Below are 21464 nucleotides of genomic sequence, written 5' to 3'. Positions count from 1 at the left end.
TAGTTTTTACATAATTCTTGCTATATTATCATATATGATTTAAAATAAAATTTTCAGTACTGAAAATGTAATTATTTATGTAGACAAAAGGTATCCTTCCTCCAAGTAGTACTGCTTGTCAAAATGTGAATTGCAGACTTGAAAAGAAAATAATCCAATCCTTTGGTGAAAAATTAAATAGTTTATTTGATGATGAGCAAGGCAAATAAATAACAGGACCTACGCGTTTCGACCAAAAGGTCTTCGTCAGGGTCTATCTGTATTTTGTATTATGTTTGTATTATGTATTTCAACATTGCTAGTAATTATGTGATACCGTATTCAGTAGTAATAGTAATTAATTTATTCGTGTCTGGTATATTAAATGGTGCAACTTCAGGTATTTTAGGGTTGAGGAGGAAGGTAAAACGTACAAACATTAAGTCTTTGATTTGTTTTTACATTTCAAAATAAAAAACGGTTGTTTCCATCCTCCATCAACATCTCTCTCTCTCTCTCTCTCTCTCTCTCTCTCTCTCTCTCTCTCTCTCTCTCTCTCTCTTCTTTCTTCTTCTCTCACTTCACCACCTCTTTTCCTGGCATTAAGTCCAGACCTGACACTGACACTGACTCTGTGTGTCATCCCTCTCTCCCTCCCTCCCTCCACCCCGCCCTGCACTCTCCCTCCCTCTCTCCATCCATGGCTCCGAGGACCAGAGTGCCTGAAGACACGTTTCTCTCTGTCTCTCTTTCTCTCTCTCCTAGCACCCCCTCCCTTTCACCCTCTCTTTCGCTCCGTCTAACTCTCTCCATCTCTCCCTCTCTCTGTGTGGCTTGCTTCCCTGTTTACTGCCTGCTTTTCCTCTACTCTCTCTCTCTCTCTCTCTCTCTCTCTCTCTCTCTCTCTCTCTCTGAGCAAATGATCACACACAGTCAACAAAAGCGAGGTCAGATGAGCTGGATGGGAGAGCGGTGAAAAGTAGGACCTGAGGACCAGAGGCCTGGGCTTGGGAAGCAGGGCGCGCAGGAGAGGAACGCCGAGAAGGGAAAAGGAAAGACAAGACGTTTTTGGGGGGATCCTTCACCACCAACCCCCTCCAAGTTGTAGGTGAGGACCTCTGCTGAAACTCCTCACTTCACAAATATGAGAAGCACAGAGAGAGAGAGAGAGAGAGAGAGAGAGAGAGAGAGAGATAGGAAGACCTGCATGGCAGAGAACAAGCAACAGCATGGCGACCCTGCACGTGCGACCTTTGACTCCCAGACTAAATGAAAGCTCATCTCGCCTCCTATAGCCTAATTTGACAACAGTGTTGCTTGCCGACAAGATCCGATCTACGAGCTTGTCAGCAGGCGACATTGTCGTGTGATAGAATAGGTGTTGGTATTGGTTGCCATTTTTTTGTACGCTACCTACCATCGGCCACACTCAGCAGACATTTTGTGTTGACAATTGGAATATTATACAGTATGTAATATGTATTACATAAAATGACAGGAAAGATTATATATCCTACGTGCCATCTGAGATACAGCTGAGATGTTAGTGTGCAAGCTTTTACAGTTAAATAGATTTGTGTTTTGCAGCTTAATCTCTAACTACAAAGACAGTTATGATTCTCTCCTGTGAAATATTTCCTCCTTTCAGCTTTTATTCTTTTTCGTGGATTACTGTACAATATCTTATAAATAGTATTGCATTTTGATGCTACAAATAATTCATAATAGAATGCAGGGTCTGACTTTGATTTAGTGTCATGACCTCTCTATTTTATCTCTCTAATTTCTGTAACTTTTCTGTACAACAAAAGCTTAGTTATATAGCCATCAATTCAATTCAATTCAATTCAATTCAATTCAATTCAATTCAATTCAATTCAATTCAATTCAATTCAATTCAATTCAATTCAATTCAATTCAATTCAATTCAATTCAATTCAGATACATTCAGTTAAATTCCTTTTAAATTAATTTAACACCGTTGGGGCTAACGCAAGTGCAGTGCAGTAGATTGGTTTTAATAAGCTGCCTTGCTTTGATTTCAGACAGAATGGTGTCAGAGAAAGATAGAGTGACTGAGGATTATCCTCATTTCACAGTCAATTTCAGGGTTTCACACATTTATAGTAGAGTTTAACTTAATTTAAAATCCACTGCATGACAGTGTCATTTGCTTAAAATAACTAATTCCAAAGGGAAAACAGCGGTTACAGCGCTCTCTTTTCCTTTTGGGAGTCAACAGTCTGTCTGAGAGACTAATTTCAAACTAACAACAGGTTTCTTTTCAGTACGGAGTATAGATTAGTATCACATCCAAAGTACGTGACGTTACAATACAGATGTACATTTTACGTCAAGGTTCCTTGTTAATTTATACACTGACTCACTGAGGATTTTACTGTATAGGATCAGGCAAAATGCTGAAGTAAGAGAAAGGTTTCATTAGCATTTGTTTCTTCTTTTATCTCTCACTCTGTGTGTGTGTGTGTGTGTGTGTGTGTGTGTGTGTGTGTGTGTGTGTGTGTGTGTGTGTGTGTGTGTGTGTGTGTGTGTGTGTGTGTGTGCGTGCGTGCGTGCGTGCGTGCGTGCGTGCGTGCGTGGGTGTGCGTGCGTGCGTGTGTGTGTGAGCATGCATGTTTAATTGCAGTTTAACACATCTATTGGAGTGTTCACTTTTCTTTATTCTAGGGTATGAGTGTGTATACTGTAAGTTACAGTGCAGTGTTACGGTTACATGACTCAATAGCATTCTGACAGTATTGTTCCCTCTCCTGCATGATTTCCCCACAGTTTCCATCATTCACCCACAGCTGTGCACTGCTTAATGTTTGGAACCAAGTGTATTTCATTTAATCATGTACTCAGTATGGGAGATATACGGGCTGCTCAAGGCGCACTTTCATTTGAGATAACTACATTTTTTTAATGTATGTATATAAGTTAAAATAAAATGCTACACAATTGCTTTGTTATAATAGGATAAGGTAATGTGGGCACATGCAGCTTCTTCTGCACATTTATTTATTGAGAAACAATTTTGACATGAAATAGTAGGGGAAAAACACAGCTGTTGGTTGTGTTCAAATCAGGTCACACAGAGTCAGAGTTCTGCTACTGTGCATGTCTCACTGAAAAGACTCTACAGATCCTTAATTATTATCATTGGTAACACCTGTGTTCACCCTGTATTTTCTAATATTTTCCACATTGTAGTGAGTGTGCAGGCAGTGCTATGTTCACTCCTTTGTCTGTGCATTAGTGTAGGTAACATCTAGCAGTGTCTAGCCTCGTGTACAAGACACCTAATGTCAGTTGACAGTGCTACTCTCTCCTTTCAAGCGTGCGTATGGCTGTAGTCAGTGCTAGGACAAGGCAGGACTCAGAGAGGTGCCTTAATTATTACCCTGTGTGTTTGGGATGAACTCACTGATGTGTCGCCTAGGGGCATGTTGCAGTCAAGTGTGTGTATGGGGGGGGGGGGGGGGGGGGGGAGTGTATTTGTGCATGTGTGCGTATGTGTTGTATGTGTGTTGGGGTCGGGGATTTCTGTGTATGATTCAGAGATAGAGTATCTTTGGGGCTTGAGGTTTGCATTTGAGTGCGTTTGAGCATGTTTGTGTGCAAGTCATTATGTTGAGACATCTATCTGTGTGTGTATTTGGGGTTGTAGGGTGTAGCTGTGTGTGTGTCACAGTGTGCGTGCATGTTTGTGTGTGTGTGTGTGTGTGTGTGTGTGTGTGTGTGTGTGTGTGTGTGTGTGTGTGTGTGTGTGTGTGTGTGCGTGCGTGCGTGCGCAATAGAGTTTCAGTGGTTAAAAGACCAGCCACATTACTGTCTATAAACATAATAGATATTTCTATTATTTTATAGTTTCTCGTCAATCTCGTCAATCTATTTAGTTAGATTGACGAGTCATAATATACATGCATAACATCATTGTGTGGACATTTCATTGGTACATCTGTTTTTTTTTAGCCAAACCTTTCAAATCAATCTGCACTTTAAAATGCATCAAAATGTAATGATAACATAACTTTGACAAAGAAATAGTGTTTACCTCTCTCAAGCAAGAGTATTTGATTTCCTTAGCATACTACTGTACTTAAATGCATGGAATCCAATGGCTTTCGGAAATGCAAACTACGGTATGCTCTGGGAAATGATCAGCAGTAATGTTGTATTGTGAGTTGTGATTCAATGGACGAGATATGACAAATGACCTGTGATGATTTTGTTATGTTATGAGATTATTGTTTCTTCGATCTCTCTTTTGATTATCACTCACCCTCTTTTCTCTCTTGTCCCTTCTGCCACCCTCTTGTAGGGCTTGCTCTGATTGGTGGAGAGAGGTCTGATCAGGTGTGGTCCTTGGTGTGATTGGTGGAGATCAGGTGTGGTCGCGGAAGTGGAGAGATCAGGGGTCATGTGTGAGAAACTCACCATGCTCAACTTACAGAGTGGCACAGACTGGACGCCAGCCAGCAGCTGGTACCATCAACCCAGCACCATGCCATCGCATGGCACCGGTAGGCAATGCAACACACAACTGCTGCTCAGAGCAATTAAGACTTGAATGAGAAAGAATGTTTGGTGCGTGCGTGCGTGCGTGCGTTCGTGCGCACGCATGTGTGTGTGTGTGTGTGTGTGTGTGTGATACGGCTTGTAGTGGAGTGAAGAAATCTTCCACTTGACTAAGCAGAAACAGAGGGTGCCAAATACACACACACACGCACGGCGCACGCACGCACACACGCACACACACACACACACACACACACACACACACACACACACACACACACACACACACACACACACACACAAATAAAATAACCCTGAGACCAATTTCATCCCCTCTCTCATCACCCTTTCTCTTGCTCATCCCTTGTTCCCCCTTCTCTCGTCCTCTCTTTGTGTCTTTTTGTCTTTCCCTCCATCTCTCTCTCTCCCCCGCTTTCTTCCTTACTCTCCCTTTCTACCCCCCCCCCCTCTCTCCCTCTGTTTCTCTGTGTGTCTCTCTCTGTCAGATGGCTGTGTGGTGGATGAGGTGGGCATGGGGCTGGTGGCAGCAGAACGGGGCCAGAGAGAGAGGGAGGAGGTGGACGAGTCTCAGATCCACCTCCAGCTGAAGAGGAAGCTGCAGAGGAACCGCACCAGCTTCAGCCAGGAGCAGATCGACGCTCTGGAGAAAGGTATGGTCGTATGGACACAAGAACCAGGTTTCAGAAAGTTATGAACAGCAGTGCTGGAGTACTATAATATTTTCACATTTTTAAATAGTCAGAACGTGACGATGTGGTTAATTCATAATTTATGTTTGGGTCCCAAGAAGAGTCCCTTCCTAGAAATGGACTGGAATCAAAAGTTCTATATTTTTGTTTGAATTATAGCGGAGTGAAAGTCATCAGCTTGCAAAAAAGTTAAACAGAAAAAACTAATGCTCCAAAAAGTATGTAAATCTACTTAGTTGCTGTCCACCACTGGATGCATGTTTCACCAATGTATGAAGACAACAGTGGTGGAAGAAGTACTCCGATTTTTGAGCGGTGGCACACCGTCTCCAATGCACAGCAATGTGCGTCTGTCTGTCAGTCCGTCCGTCTGTCTGTCCATACAGTACAGTATGTCTGCCTGAGTAGGACCTATTGACCCTGCAGCTGCTTAAGTCAACAACTTACCCCTAGGGGTCGCTGAACCCCACGTTGAGAACCAGTGCTGTAACTGAAAGGTTGGATGCAACCTTAGAGTATGCAACCCAACACATGTGGAAGCGTATATGTCACAGTACGATTGAAAAACCCTTCCGAAAAAGGCGTACTCGGTTTTACTGATGGAGGCGTGCCGCCTGAAGGTGACTTGAGCCACGTGAGCCACCGCTGGGCGAGGTTAGGCAAGACACCTTCAGTCGATGAAGGAGAAGACGCCAGAGCAGCTTGGACAGTTTAAGCCTTTTTATTCAGGTGCTAGCGATCTTCCTCAGAGTCACCTTCAGTCGACTTAGCGACGTCCGATTTATGTACCGATAGGGAGAGATTTATGTACCGATAGGGACAGATTTATGTACCGATAGGGACAGATTTATGTACCGATAGGGACAGAATCGCAAATCATCGTCCACTCCCCCTAGTTTTGGTACATCCGAGATGTCATTCCTTTACAGTAGCTAGTACAGTAGCTACCAGGGATCTAATACAATTACTGTTGGGCCAGGAAATAATTGGCAAAACACTACGATTTTAATATAACATTAATATAAAAGATATTAATGTAAAAAAAACCATGGTATTTCTTTAAAACTTCAAATTCAGTTTTGAGTATACCAATGAATAGGAAATTCAAGTACACTACGGAACACAAATGATTGATTCATTGTTAAAAAAAACATGCTCTAATTACGCTCTTAATCTGTTAAGTGGACAGATGGGTGGGCCGCAAACACAGTACAGAGATCATAAACATCACACATACATAGTTTTTTATTCCCCTGTATATCCTCCAGAGTTTGAGAGGACACACTACCCAGATGTATTTGCCAGAGAGAGATTGGCGGGAAAGATCGACCTCCCAGAGGCCCGCATTCAGGTAAGCAGCCTGCTGAGGAAAATATTGTACAATTTATTTTAAACTTTAGTTACTAGTTACTTTGTAGATTTTGATTATTAATACAAAACATACATTACCCACTTCGGCCTCATATACAGTATGCATTTCGGCCATTTACTTTTGGTATTTGAAGTACATTTTGATTTACTCACGACCCATGCAAATAGATCTGCTACCCAGAAAAGGGTCCAGACTCCAGACCCATTGTGTGGGTATATTGTATTAAATCAGCTGTAACACTCCATGACTGCAATTTTTTTTTATACCATAATTCTTTTTGGCATTTCTACTTGATTTATTGATTGATTGATTTAATTTTTTATTTCACAGTAGATGGGTACAATACATTTCAAACGAAAGCATAAGTCAATACAAAAACGGTTACTGTGGACGACACCATTAGGCATTAAACTGGTTTACAACAGGGTCCACCATTTTCAATTCATCTGAATATTTATAGACGTACAAATATACACTTCTATAAAAACAGGAAATCATCATTATAAAAAAGAAAGGAAAAAAAGTGCAGATTGGGGAAAAAGGGTGTGTGTGTGTGTGTGTGGGGGGGGGGGACGGGGGGGGACACAGACTATATTTAGGGGGCCGTCCGTAGGTGCGCTGTGAGAGCGGTTTTGAAGGAGTCAAGGGATTTAATGGAAAGACACTAGGATGCCATGAACCTAATTTTGAAAGAGTGGTTGCTAAATAAACACAATATTGCTGGATTTATTGACCGATTGCACTGATTGATTGACAGGTATGGTTTTCCAATCGGCGAGCCAAATGGAGGCGGGAGGAGAAGCTTCGTAATCAGAGGAGGTCAGGGGTCGGGAGCTCTGCATCCCAGCACACGCCCACTCCTCTCAGCACCTCCTTCAACTCTCCTGTCCACTCCTACCACTCTCACCATGGCAACGCCTCAGGTACACGTCTGTGAATCACATCCTATTGAATGGACAGTATTTGACCCGCAGAAATAGAAAAGTACAGAACGGAGGCAACGCCTCCATCCATAACAGTGCTCTGCTTCCACATCAAACAAACTGACGTGTCAAACATGTCTTCCATCCGTTTGTTCGAGGGAGACCCGCATCCTTGGGTCCCCCATGAGCAAAGCAGGTGGCTAACAGGGAGGTATTGTAGGGCAAGTGGTTCTCAAACCTTTTCATGTCAAGGACGCGTTACATTACTGCTAAAACTCAATTGAAAAGAAGTGGACCGGCGAGGTCACATTATGTGTCATAGAACAGTGGTTCCCAAACAATTCAGCTTAAGGGCCCAAAAGATACATTTGGACTCAAGTGTACAAAAATGTAATATTGATCCGTGATCAAAAATGGGTCCCGACCGATATAGTTTGGGAAACACTGACATAGAGAATATACTCTGCCCCTATGAACCAAGGGAGGGGGATTGCCCTTTAAGGCACAACTCATTATGATCTTATTGGAATTATATATTTGTGTGTGTGTGTGTGTGTGTGTGTGTGTGTGTGTGTGTGTGTGTGTGTGTGTGTGTGTGTGTGTGTGTGTGTGTGTGTGTGTGTGTGTGTGTGTGTGCGTGTGCGCGCCAGGCTCCATGCACAGCAGTCGTGGTGACACCTCTCTCTCTGGCTATGGCTCTCTCTCAGTTTTCTCCAATATGCAGGTACACACACACACACACACACACACACACACACACACACACACACAAACACACACACAAACGCACGCACGCACGCACGTGCGCGCACACACACACACACACACACACACACACACACACACACACACACTCACGCATACAGTATACACATACAAAACATGTTCTAGTTTCAGTATACTTATTATCTTTTTTCCCCTCTCTCCTGCTGGGAGACATTGCCAAGCGCCCAAGCTCCTGTCCATGTCTTTCCAGTAATGTGCCACTGCACATACATAAAAACAACAAAGGGATTGTTATAATATTGGTAGTGGTACAGGTGAAAAACAGAATAACGAAGGTCACAGAAAGTCATAGCTTGTGTCATGTCGCCCTCTTGTGGTGAGGTTACATCTGGACAATTTCTGGCCATCGCATCCAAAATTCAACTGTGGTGTTTGATATAAAGCACAAATTATTATCAAAGATGGAGAATGAGTAATGTTATATTATCCCAATACAGTACATGATATGATAGTGATCAGAATCCTGAAGAAGATCCCAGTGATCGAAACGTTGAATTAATAAACCAGTGGAGCTGAGTTTTCCTTACCAGTGTTGCGGACTCTATTTCTTCCTCCTGTAGGCCTACTGCCATTTGTCCAGCACCTAGACTAGAGTGGATGTGCATGCTCTATTACCTTTGTTAGTGATAGAATGATACCATTGACGTGGTACAGAAAATGTAATGATGTAACTTCTGTCAATATACCAGCTTAGTGGAAAAACAATACTAATTAAAATCTGCATCATTCTGAAAATAGTGAAAGCTATACCACAAGCTACTGGGCAATGTAGTTAAACTAAGCTAAGCTACTGCTCAGCCCAGTCCTAATATGATCTATCTGAAGTTTTAAGAGACAACATTTAAACAAATAATCAGACATGGCATAACGTTTATGATTAAACCATCCATCTACCATTTCAATTCTGTTTAGTGACCGTTACTGGGCTGAATTCAAACTGAACTTTGGCCTCTACACAATACAACCCTGTGTTATATTATCCATCTCTAATGATTTTACAGTGTACCCTGTAGAGTGTAGACAAACCCCTTTCTAACACTCGTCTCTCCTGTTTTTCTCCCCCTGTCTGCTCTGGTCTAAATTCTCCGCCTTCTCTCCCTCCTCCTCCCTCTGGCCCTCTCTCTCCAGTCCTTATCGCCTCAGTCCACCTCCTCCTACTCCTGCATGCTCCCTCCATCTCCTTCCGGCCCCTCTTCCCTTCCACGCAAGTTTGACTCCCCGCCCTACCCTTCCCCTCACCTTCACCCCTCTCACTCTGCCAACGCCAGCACAGGTGAGTCTCTGCTGTGTGTGTGTGTGTGTGTGTGTGTGTGTGTGTGTGTGTGTGTGTGTGTGTGTGTGAGTGCGTGCGTGCGTGCGTGTGTGCGTGCGTGTGTGTGCGCATGCTTGCGTGCGTGCGTGCGTGAAGGTACTGTTTGAGAGTGTCTCTTGGCTTTGAAGGTGTCAACTCTGACTGTACACATGTGACCATGTACACTTGGTTACATTTATTATACAGTACACTTTCAGAGTTAAGTTTACTAACCAGTAAACAGATTTGTACAGTCTCAGAGTTACGTAAATCCTGGGGCTGTTACTGTATATTCACGGTGTTGTCTTGCTACTGATGTGTCCCTGTCTGCCTTTGCCTCTCTCAGGGTATCTCTCTCCTGGTGGGTCACTAGCAGCACAGGTTACAGGAAGTGAACAGGATTTGGGACAATACTGGACCAGACTTCAGTAGAATGACAATCTCTTAGGTGGATATGACATTTCTGGACACAGATCACTGAGGCAATACCGACTCCAAAACAAAGAGGCTGTGAACAAGAGGATTTTGCAGTGCGGGGACAACGTATGGGTGATACTAGGCAGCAGTTTATCAACAAAGAAACATGACAAAAGCCTGATACATACTTCGTCATCATACTACTGTGCCGCTCGACAAAAACAACTGATTTTGAACGGAAAAACTTTAATTGTTTTTTATTTTTATTTTTTGGAACAATATGGCTGTTATGGCGAAGTATAAATTATCTCTAATAGCAGTTAGAGTGCTACACAAACTCGGCTACGGACAGAAACTCAACACAATGTTTAAATAATGCAGCACAACTGAAATCAATCCAACCAATGTGACTCAGCAATGTGATGCTTTGAAGACAGGAAATTGGCACTCATCTGACCTTCAGGTGAACTGCCCCCGTAAAGACAGTAAGACACATTTCAATAACACTACATTTTTAATGTATTCTGTCACATTCAAAACATTCTCAAATAGTCTGGAACTGCAGTCTGTGGTTCATTTGGTTGTTTATGTAATGCTTTATATAGGTTTGAATTCCATAAAAGGTAACATTTTAATACTAAATATATGATGCAACACAGCATACCTCATTCAGGCTTCAGTTTTAGATTTCACTCATATTTCACTTAGCTGTGTTAGACACGTACATGGAGTAAGTGTCATGGAACACGTTTGTGCAAGATGGGGAATACTGTGTGAGATTGCTGTGCAGAATATATCAAATGTTTTGAAACGTTTTGAAATGTTTTTCACTCAGTAAGAGTACCAAATGCCAACCAGATGCTACAGAATCACCATTAACAGCTACTTTATGTTTAAATTGGGAATAGTTTTGTTAATCCACAGCAATAGCTCTAATAGCCATATAGACAACTGCATACTTCACAAGATCATGGTGTGACATTTTGACAAATGGACATGTGTTATTGATGATACTCCATTTGTTATACTATTCAAATGATAGCTTTGTCCTTTTGCACACATTTGTTGATAAGTTGCTCTCACCATCTTTGGTCATTGGCCCAAAAGGTAGAAATGTGTTTTTTCAGTTATGATAGACTGCAACGTGATCTGAAGTGACAATCATAAACATTACGTGTTTTTGCACTGGGAGTGTACAAATGGACCCTTACAGATCATGTGTAACTCTGAGAGTGTACAAAATGGAACCAAAAGGATCCTTACAGGTCTATTTGGTTCCATTTGTGCACACTCAGAGTTAACATGGAGGATCTTTATTGTCTAGGCCAGGGTCACCAGTGAAAGTCAAGGCATTCAGTGACAATCAAGCATTAAAATGGACTCAGCCTGGACTTAATCTCTACACAAAGGACATATCTTACAGTATTTAAACAATAACCTACTGTATGGTCAAGCTGAAGACAATCAAGCAGAACTCCAACTTACGAAGACAATCAAGAGAAAAGACAATATAACCTCAACTAGTGATAAAGGATAGTAGCTTATAGCTATGCTGTGATGACCTATTTTTGTTCAGGTTTGTGTCACTGTCCCTTTGTTCAAACTGAATTCCCACCCCTTCCTCTATTTCACCTGGACAATATTAGCACTGTGACCGTATGCGTATGGGTGAGTGTGTGAATGTAAGTGCATTGTGACATTTTTGCGTGTATTTAAGAGCATTGAGTGTACTGTTAACAGGTGTCATTAGATGACTACTGTTTTTTATGTATTTCCCTTTTGTGAAACTGTACAAACCTAGAATAAACCGACAACAAAAATCTACATTTTAAACTTAAGCTTTTGTGTGATGATTTGGCTATCTCTGACGTGAGTAGAGGTTATTCTCTTCATAATTTGGGTAGGTTTTGCTTATACAAAAGGAGCATTTTTTCATAACAAATCACTTTTCAGTTTCCAGAAAGTCTTCTCAGATAAAAGTTTCATGTTTATCTCACTCTCTCTCACTTAACAGTAGCATTTCCTGTATATGTGCCTGTGGATTTCCTGTTTTTGTTACTAACTACAGTATATCACCACACCCACTGTGAATAAAGCTCTGACTGACATGTGATTCTTGCAGGAGACATGCAACACATACTGTACAGACTGATAGACCAACAAACACGCACGCACACACGCAGAGTGGTGGATGAAGTACTACATTTTTCACTTAGTATCAATACCACAATGCATAAATACTGTACACAGTAAAAAAGTATTGGCATCGAAATGTAGCAGCCTACTTAAAATACCAAAAGTAAAAGTACTCATTATGCAGAAATCTTCCATCTCATATTATCCAAAAGAACTACAAGATCTACAAGCTCACAATGCGTATCATGGCAGCGGTGGCACATTGTGAGCTTGTAGATCGGATATTTTCAAATATCCGATATATATAGCTAGCGCTTAAATGGTCACTGTATGTTTTATGATAATAATTAAAATGTACAAAGTAACTAGTAACTAATGTTTTCATAATAGTATTTTTCTCTGAGATCTATAGTGGAGTAGAAGGAAAAGTACTGAACATTGGAAATACTCCAGTAATTAAAAAACATACTTGAATAAATGTACTTAGTTACTTTAACCCCCCCCCCCCACACACACACACACACACACACACACACACACACCTCCCACCAAACACACACACACACACACACACACAGGATGAAAGACAACTATCTCTCATCTCTCACTCGTACGCACGCACGCACACACGCACACACACACACACACACACACACACACACACACACACACACACACACACACACACACCCTTCATCCCTGTTCATTCAAGAACTCCCATGGCTCTGGCCATGTAGGGTCATAGACTGTAATCAAGTTTCTATGGTTATGCCAGCCAATTAAGGCTGGAGTTAATGACATGTGGAGAGGATGCTACAGCAGAGATAATCTGTTAAATAGTCACGTCCAACCATCCCCCAAAGACCCGAGCCCCCCCCCACCCCCACACACACACACACACACCCCCAGCAGTCCTACTGTTTATCTACAAATTCCAAACTCGACCCATGACTATCGTTCAATCAGCACTCCTCCCTTCATCCTTCCATCGTCTGCATCATCCCTACTTTTCTTTCTTTCTTTCTTTCTTCCTTTCTTTCTTTCTATATGTTTGGTATGAACCGTGTGACAATAATGGCGGTGGCTTGCTGAAATCAGTAAAAACTTTAAACCTGGTGTCCCAATTTTGGGAATGTCATAATAGGCAAGGTTTTTTGCCCAGATCGTCTATTTCCGCTATTTGTCTTATGTCGAAGTTTATAGTGGTTAAACATCCATAAGACACTGACTCCCCCTTGACGTTTCTCACTCCAGAAGTCCAAGAACAGAAGGAATGTTCCTATGTAGTTCTATGATGTATGTCAGTGATACTCAACCTCAGGCCATTATGACTGGCCCACCAATGAAAATCTTAAAAAAAGAAGAAAAAAAAATCTGGAAAATGAAATAAAAATAAATAAATCTGAATTAAGTTATCTTTAATTACATTATTATAAGTAATACTATTAGAGTTGTACTATTACTCGAACGAAAATACGGGGGAGATGCAATGCAAATGAAAGACATATACTGTGTATCCCTATTCCCTGACATAATTTTATAGCTAAACGGACAGAATTCTATTTTATTTGAATGATGAAACCCAGCTGCCATTAATAGTTGGAAATGGAAATGGAAATTGCGGAAATTGCGGAAATGGAAATTGCGGAAATTGTAATTGCGGAAATTGCGGAAATGGTGGAAATGGAAATTGCGGAAATTGCGGAAATGCGGAAATGGAAATTGCGGAAATTGCGGAAATGGTAATTGCGGAAATTGCGGAAATGGTGGAAATGGAAATTGCGGAAATGGAAATTGAGGAAATTGCGGAAATGGAAATTGCGGAAATTGCGGAAATGGTAATTGCGGAAATTGCTCTTCAGTTATAGCTATCTATTTTCAGGTAGATTGTTTTATTTTACTCAGTCAGCCATATCACTACTCATTTTTTTTCATGAAAAAGGTCATAGCTCATGGGTAATCTATTTTCAGGCAAATTGTGTTTATTGTATTTTATTTTACTCAGCCATAACAATTTATTTTCTGTTAACCAACTTGCTGGCTGGCAGGCAGGCAGACAGCTACTCATAGACAGGCAGACAGACAGACAGCTACTCATGGAGAATTGGACAGGCAGGCAGTCAGACAGCTACTCATAGACAGGCAGACAGACAGCTACTCATGGAGAATTGGACAGGCAGGCAGACAGCTACTCATGGACAATTGGACAGGCAGGAAGGCAGACAGCTATACTCATAGACAGACAGACAGCTACTCATGGACAATTAGGCAGGCAGGCAGACAGCTACTCATAGACAGGCAGACAGACAGCTACTCATGGACAATTAGGCAGGCAGGCAGACAGCTACTCAGACAGGCAGACAGACAGCTACTCATGGACAATTGGACAGGCAGGCAGGCAGACAGACAGCTACTCATAGACAGGCAGGCAGACAGCTACTCATAGACAGGCAGACAGTAAGACAGCTACTCATTGACAGAGAGACAAATAACTACTCATGGACAGACAGACAGACAGACAGACAGACAGACAGACAGGCAGGCAGGCAGGCAGGCAGGCAAAGAGCTACTCATGTTATGTTATTATAACAGCTACTCATGTTATGTGCAATAATTTGTGCAGTTATGGAAACAGCTCTTTGTGTTTATGCAAGAAAATGTAACACATTTATTTATTTACATATTGTGTGCATGCACATTGTACTTTGATACATTTTGCGAAAATAAAGCAATTGAAAGAGAGAAGTTATCAAGTATCATTAATGTCGTAATTTTATCTACTGGCCCCTGGCCCCTTGCCATTTTTGTAATGTGGCCCACAGGTAAATCTATTTGAGTATCCCTGATGTATGTCATTGATGTGCAGAGTGTATCTGTCAAGTGGAAACATCATATGTCCAAAACTGTTACTTTTCAGGATTCAAATTAAAAAATAGCAAAAGTAGCAGATTGACAAGCTCGGAGTGCGTTTTCGTGCCATGCTTCAAGCTTGTGGATCTGCTACTTTTGATACTATCAGTATCAAGTATGGCATTAATTTACAAAATAACACAAAAAGTTAAAATATGGAGATAAGAGGCACATTTCATTGTAACAACTCCAGAACAATAATAAGCAAGTCCCTCTATATGGCATGGCATAAACATGTCCTCCTTCCAGCCATTATAGGTGGATAAAGCACATCATCAACAATTCACGACAATACGTAGAACTCTTGTCTCTTATCTCTTCAACATCTAAGCACCTATTAACCCATTAACCACATGAACCCTAGCGCCCCAATTCTGGGAATGTCATAGAAGGCAAGCATTTGGAAGTATATAGAGCCCTGGTATACCCCTGTCAACAAAGTAAATAGTTTTAATACAGTAGGAATTGGTCACTGACTCTTACCCATGAAGTTAAATCTTCTTGGCTCATAGTTTTTAGTGATCTATGAATGGAAAATTAATCTAAGCTAAATTCTGGAGAATTTCAATAGGACCTATGAATCATCAAAGCAGTGAATCTCAAACTTTTTCATGTGAAGGACCCCCAGTTTACTGTGCATTAGGCCACGGACTCCCATAACCCTTTCAAAGTTATACCAATCATTTTGCGGGGGAGTCGAGGGACCCCCTGGAACCCTCCCACACAAGGCCCCCACTTTGAGAACCACGGATGTACAGTAGGCTATGGTTTTCAACACTGGCCTCTTCCTGACCCCAAAAATATTCACTAAAAGCAATCAAAACATCTGCCTTTCTTCATCTCTCCCTCTGCCATCAACAAGCACTTGCTCCCTCTCTCTCTCTCTGCGGTCTCTGGGTGTTTGTTGTTAGCTTCCTGTCACAGAGGAAGTGCCTCGCCCCGCTGACGGGCTCCCTATTGGCCCTTGGCTCAGAGGAACAGTGATTTGGGGGGGGGGGGGAAGAAAAGGGGGGTTGCCACTAGGGCAGGGGGATAGATAGAGAGAGCGCAGCATAGAGTGAGAGGTAGAAAGGGCTCCGGACGGAGCAGAGGGCACACAGGGCAGGAAGGGTCCCTGATGCACACTGCAGACTAAAAATAAAGAAGTCTGAGAGTGTCTGAGAGCGAGACGAGAAGGAGGGGAGCGGACAACACGAGACATTCAGAGGGGAGGAAATGGCTTTGCAAGAGTAGGAGGTAAGAGGGCAAACATTACATTTGTGTGACTTCAAGTTTAAAAACGCACCACAAGTTTAAACTTTTATTTTGAATTGCACTGTTTGATTTTGTTACTGCTGTTCTGTCACTGATACCCCCCCCCCCCCTCCCTCCCTTTTATTTTCCTGTAGGTTATTCCACTCCCACGATACAAACTCCGATATTATTCTACTTAGTTTGGTTTCTCCCAATCCTTGTACCAGTGTCTTGATATTGAGGTGACGCTGGGCAGGGTTTGGGGGGGGCTGTGCTGAGGATTTTCCTGCACGTTTGTGTTTGTGTGTGTGTGTGTGTGTGTGTGTGTGTGTGTGTGTGTGTGTGTGTGTGTGTGTGAGAGAGAGAGAGAGAGAGAGAGAGAGAGAGAGAGAGAGAGAGAGAGAGAGAGAGAGAGAAGAAGCTCAACTGCGGTGCTCCTCATTTTCATATCAGTAATCTGTTCATGTTCAAGTTTAACAATATGAATTATGATGTTTATTACAATTTAAGACAAGAGGACAAGAGGATCACTCTATTAAAAAACAACAAAAAACGAATCAACTATTAAACAACAATAAAAAAGGACTTCTGGTAAAGCTTGTACGCTCTCGGGAGGAACGACATCTGGTGCCTTTTTGTCTGAGTGTCCTCCCGTTTCTTAGAGTGTAGCGACTTGTATTTGTAGACGCGCTCTATTGTCTATGTTGTTCTATATGTTCAAGTTGTCTTTGCACAACACTTTAGAATTGACACTGTGCTATATTTGTGAGTCAGTGTTGTTTCATATATCGTGGACATGATGGCGATATGAAACAACTGAATTGTTCTGCGGGACCCAAAAGTAGGATATTTGATGCATGGGGTCACAGAGAAAATATAACTACTGTACATCTGTAATAGAGGACCATTGTTTTGTAAAGTATTGGGGCTTGAATTTGATGTGGCCTATTCATTGTTAATTTGGTTAACATACATATTTTTTATTAATCTGTGAAATTGTAATATTATCAAACAGTGTATATTTCCCAAAAGGAATGTCTGACCAGAAACAGGATATAACATCCCCACCCTCCTGCCTAGTATATCAGTGGTTCTCAAAGTGTGGTCCAGGGCCCCTCAGGTTTCCCTTACAGTCCCTTACAACTCTTAAAATGTTTGAGAACCCACTGCTGTTTAAATACAATATATCAGCAGACCATCTGAGAAAAGATATTTCCTCCTGCAACATTTATAATATCTGTGGATCCATTCCATTTGAACAGACAGGGAAACTGTGGGGTCTGCTTAATGCTTATACACGTGTGTAAGTGTAAGTGTGTAAGTAAGTAAGTGTGTAAATCGGTGAGTTCAATCTGTGAAAGCTTTGTTACTTTTGTATTGTTGTGAGATGTTTTATTAAATAATATTAAATGCAAATTGTTTCAGTCATCGACGTCTTATATAGATGCCAGATAAATTGCTCTTGTTTTGTAAAATATTTACTATTTCACTTATTATGATCATCTATATAACAGAGATTATTATGAAAGCTTAAGAATCTAGACAATTTTAACATACAGCCTACACACTGCATGAAAAGAGAAAAGAAAGCATATTAAATAATAGTTAACCATGTTGTACTTTGAAAGGATTACAAGTACTATTGTGAGACAGACATAATAAAAGAATGTCATGAAAGTTTTAATGAAAATATATGATGTATGTTGGTGTTTGCAGAGTTCTTTTTTCCTTGCTATCATATTGAAATTACAGTGATTCTTTTTTCATGGCCTAATGCTTGATTTTGGAGGAGTTTTATGTGTAATCCAGTCCTGCACAACAAAGCATAATATGGTAGGATGAACCGAAAATAGCAGAGTTACAAGTAGGGGTGCAGGGCGATATGGAAATATATATCACAATATTTTTTCAAGCAGTATCACGATACACTATATTATCACGATATTCTTTCATGCAGGTTTTTATGATTATTGTTCAAGTTACTTAACAGTACAACCAACCTACAAGGTAATACAAACTAAAAGAAATAGGAGTAGGCTACAAGACCATTTAGACCAAAATACGTATTATTTTTGGTGAACATATACCATCGTTCTACAGAAGTATAAATTAAGGTATAGAACTGCAAATCATAGAATGTGCATTCACTGTATCACGACATGTACGAAATCTCTGAAACTGCATAATGACATCGTGGAGACACTGTATCGTCTCGACGATATTTATCACAATATCGCCCACCCTACAAGCTCAAAATGCATTGCATCCGCAATGCACCGTTAGCATAGATCGGCTATTTATGATGCATGACATCGTAGTGTGACTGTATAAATCCGGCTTACGGAAACCACCAGTAACAGAGCTTTGCCAAAGAATTACATCTAAAACACACAAATGACTTTCCACAATCAAGACTTCATGTGAAAATACAATCAATAACTTTCTCTTCCTGTGTCACAATTTAGGCTGATTAACTTAAATACCTGAACCGAAAATCTGTAGGTCTACGGCTACGCCTAATCGAGTGAAATGGGTTTGCATATAGCACAACACAAGTACTGCCTCTTTTGTGGAATGTACTGTACCAACATTTTAAGTATTACTTTGACATCCATGTGATTTTTCATTTTCATGATCATTGATGGCCAAACTCAAATAGGCAAACTTTGGAATAAGATTTGATACAGATGTTGATGATGATAATGATATCACATGCCTCCTGTAAGGGGGCAAACAAACAAAAATTCGCATGGAGACCTGGGACGTATCCTCAGTGATGTATCCTGAGGTCAACGGGGTTTCGGGTCTTCCAACATCATACCCCTCACTCAGGCGACCCACCCGGGGTGATCAAGTCCCGACTTACGTCCCAGTAGCTACCCTCAATCAGTCCCACTAGGGAAAAACCAGGGCCACACAATCTGTTGGAACTGCTCCAGAACTAACTTCTGGTGCATGGAAGGACTAGGCTCTGTGGGTCATACTCTACTCTCTGCAAACGAGCCTCTAACACCTAAGGCTGTCGCCAAACATTTAAGGTTCGAATGTTCGCTCGTTAGGGTTGGCACTCAAATCTTAATTAATGGGTTTGAACCATTCGTTTTTTCTATATATATTATATATATATATATTTCTATATATATATATATTCTGACTTTCAATTCTAATGTACATGTATGTTTTCTCAATGCCAATAAAGCTCCTTTGAATTGAAAAAAAGTGTGGTGACTGCGTGTGATTGGCTAACGTTTAGGAGGAGCCAGGCTGCTGATTGGCTCCTGTGATGGCCTCAACTATATAAAGCTGATGTATTCTTCCTGATTTGTGTTTGGTCTGTCTGACTGTAGCAAGAAGGTAACTACATGTTAAACTTAAACCTTTAGCTTTGTTTTAAATGATTCAGTTTGGGGAACTTGATCTGTGAATGAATGCCACTGAGGAGTTATGTTTGACATGTGTTGACAAGGCTATACAGCCACATGTGTTTACAGTGTTTCTAATGTGACTAATGACACTTATCTTTTCTCTTCATGTAATTCCAGAATATGAAGAGTCGCTGCACCAGTGGTGTAGGCAGCACCAAGCCCTGGACCCTGAGACGAGCCATGTCTGTGGGCCCCACAGCCCCACCAATTTAGGCTTCCGAGGACCCCCACCCTGGAGCCCATGTGAAGTGTCCCAGACCGATGCCCCCCTCCCTGCACAAGACATTGAGGTAGGAACTGTACGCTATAGCTGCTGCTGGGAAGAGCTGCTTGCTGCGCAGTGAGTACAAATCTTGTTTATAATTGTCCTTTGCTGTCGCTGGTGTGGTTCTGCAGGGTACTGATGGTGTTGCTCTCGTTTGCGTTTGCGTTCCGGCTTGAATCCTGCGGTTGCGTCGCGTCGGGCTGCCTGCTGTTGCACTCGTTTGCGTTGCGTCTTTTGCGTCGACTGCCACAATTTCGGCCGGTTCTGTCATTTCACCTCATTTCACCTATAACTTGTGGACACTGCCTGTCATCTGCAGAAGAACGTGATCGTGATGGTTCACGGTAAGTATCTGTTTTTGTATATTCTTTGCTGCTGGTAGGGTAGGGCTGGTAGGGTAGGGCTCCTACTCCTAGGGTAGGTTTTTGCGTTGCGTCGCAAACCAAGCACTTTGGCACAGGCATGGAGCTCCTGGTTTACTGGGATGGGGTTCGATTCCCTGCTGCGCCCTGCTTTGATTGATTGAAATATTTATTAACAGTTTGTAGAATTACAGTACATTTTAAGCACAAACTCAATACAGCGACTGTCAACTGTGAGTGGACGACCCAATTAAGCACTACACTTGTTTACAGGGTCCACATTGTTCAATTTATCAAAACATTTAGAGACATACAAATAGACACTTCTATGTAGTCAAAGAACAGAACAGGAATTCATGTAGGAAGCAAAAAGGGAAAGGATACATATACAGTGAGGGGAAAAGGGGTTGGGGGGATTCAGATTTTACAGAGGCCAGCTTCGAATTGCAGCCATCTGTAGGTGCCCTTTGAGAGCGGTTTTGAAGGAGTCAAGGGATTCACATGTCTTAATGACTGTTGGTAGGGTGTTCCACATTTTGGTGGCATAGGAGCGAAAATAATTTAGTCCCTTGTTTGTGCCGAATCATGACAACACACACACAATATTTTGGACCAAATAATTACAAAGAAGAACAATACGTGTTGTAACCTGCCGTTTTATCTACTTTCTAATTCTTTGTTTGGCCCAAAAAATTGTGTTTGTCATGATTGGTCCGAATGTTCACTCGAAAATTCCTGCCGAAGTTCGAGTCCTAAAATAAGGGCTAGAAGTAACACCACAATAAGACAATCCCTCAAATGACTGACCACAAAACACCTGCATGGCATTGAGATCTGGATGCTGATGCCATGATGATGGACCCCACCTAGCTCTGGTCCAGCTAACCAGCTCAATGCTGTTGCATTTAGAATTAATGCATTGCAACGGCATTAGAGCTAGACCCCACCCCACCTCACCTCCACCTGACTGTGTACTAGTGTGTAGCTATAGTAAGCATCGTTCTATTCTGAGTTTCTAACCAAACAAAAAACAGATCTACAAGTTGACAACGCGTCGTCAACTCGTCGCACCTCCGCTTGTAGATCTGTTCTTTTTGGCCAGCGACACCCTCGTACAACATAAGCCTGGTGGGC

The 21464-nt window shown here is 41.7% G+C and overlaps 1 protein-coding gene across 1 annotated transcript; it reads left to right on the top strand.

Moving 5' to 3' along the window:
- Nucleotides 1–922: 922 nt before the first annotated feature.
- Nucleotides 923–8878, top strand: pax10 (paired box 10; the record flags this gene model as incomplete). Its single annotated transcript, XM_080775038.1, has 7 exons — nt 923–1087; nt 4304–4505; nt 5007–5171; nt 6479–6561; nt 7340–7505; nt 8156–8229; nt 8852–8878. Exons 2-7 carry the CDS (start codon nt 4403–4405, stop codon nt 8876–8878), a joined length of 618 nt encoding a protein of 205 aa, XP_080631164.1. The 5' UTR covers nt 923–1087; nt 4304–4402.
- Nucleotides 8879–21464: the final 12586 nt, after the last annotated feature.

Source organism: Protomyctophum bolini (genome assembly GCF_963924005.1).
Source record: "Protomyctophum bolini genome assembly, chromosome: 11".
NCBI classification, from domain to species: domain Eukaryota; kingdom Metazoa; phylum Chordata; class Actinopteri; order Myctophiformes; family Myctophidae; genus Protomyctophum; species Protomyctophum bolini.
This window is presented reverse-complemented; position numbering and strand designations above follow the sequence as displayed.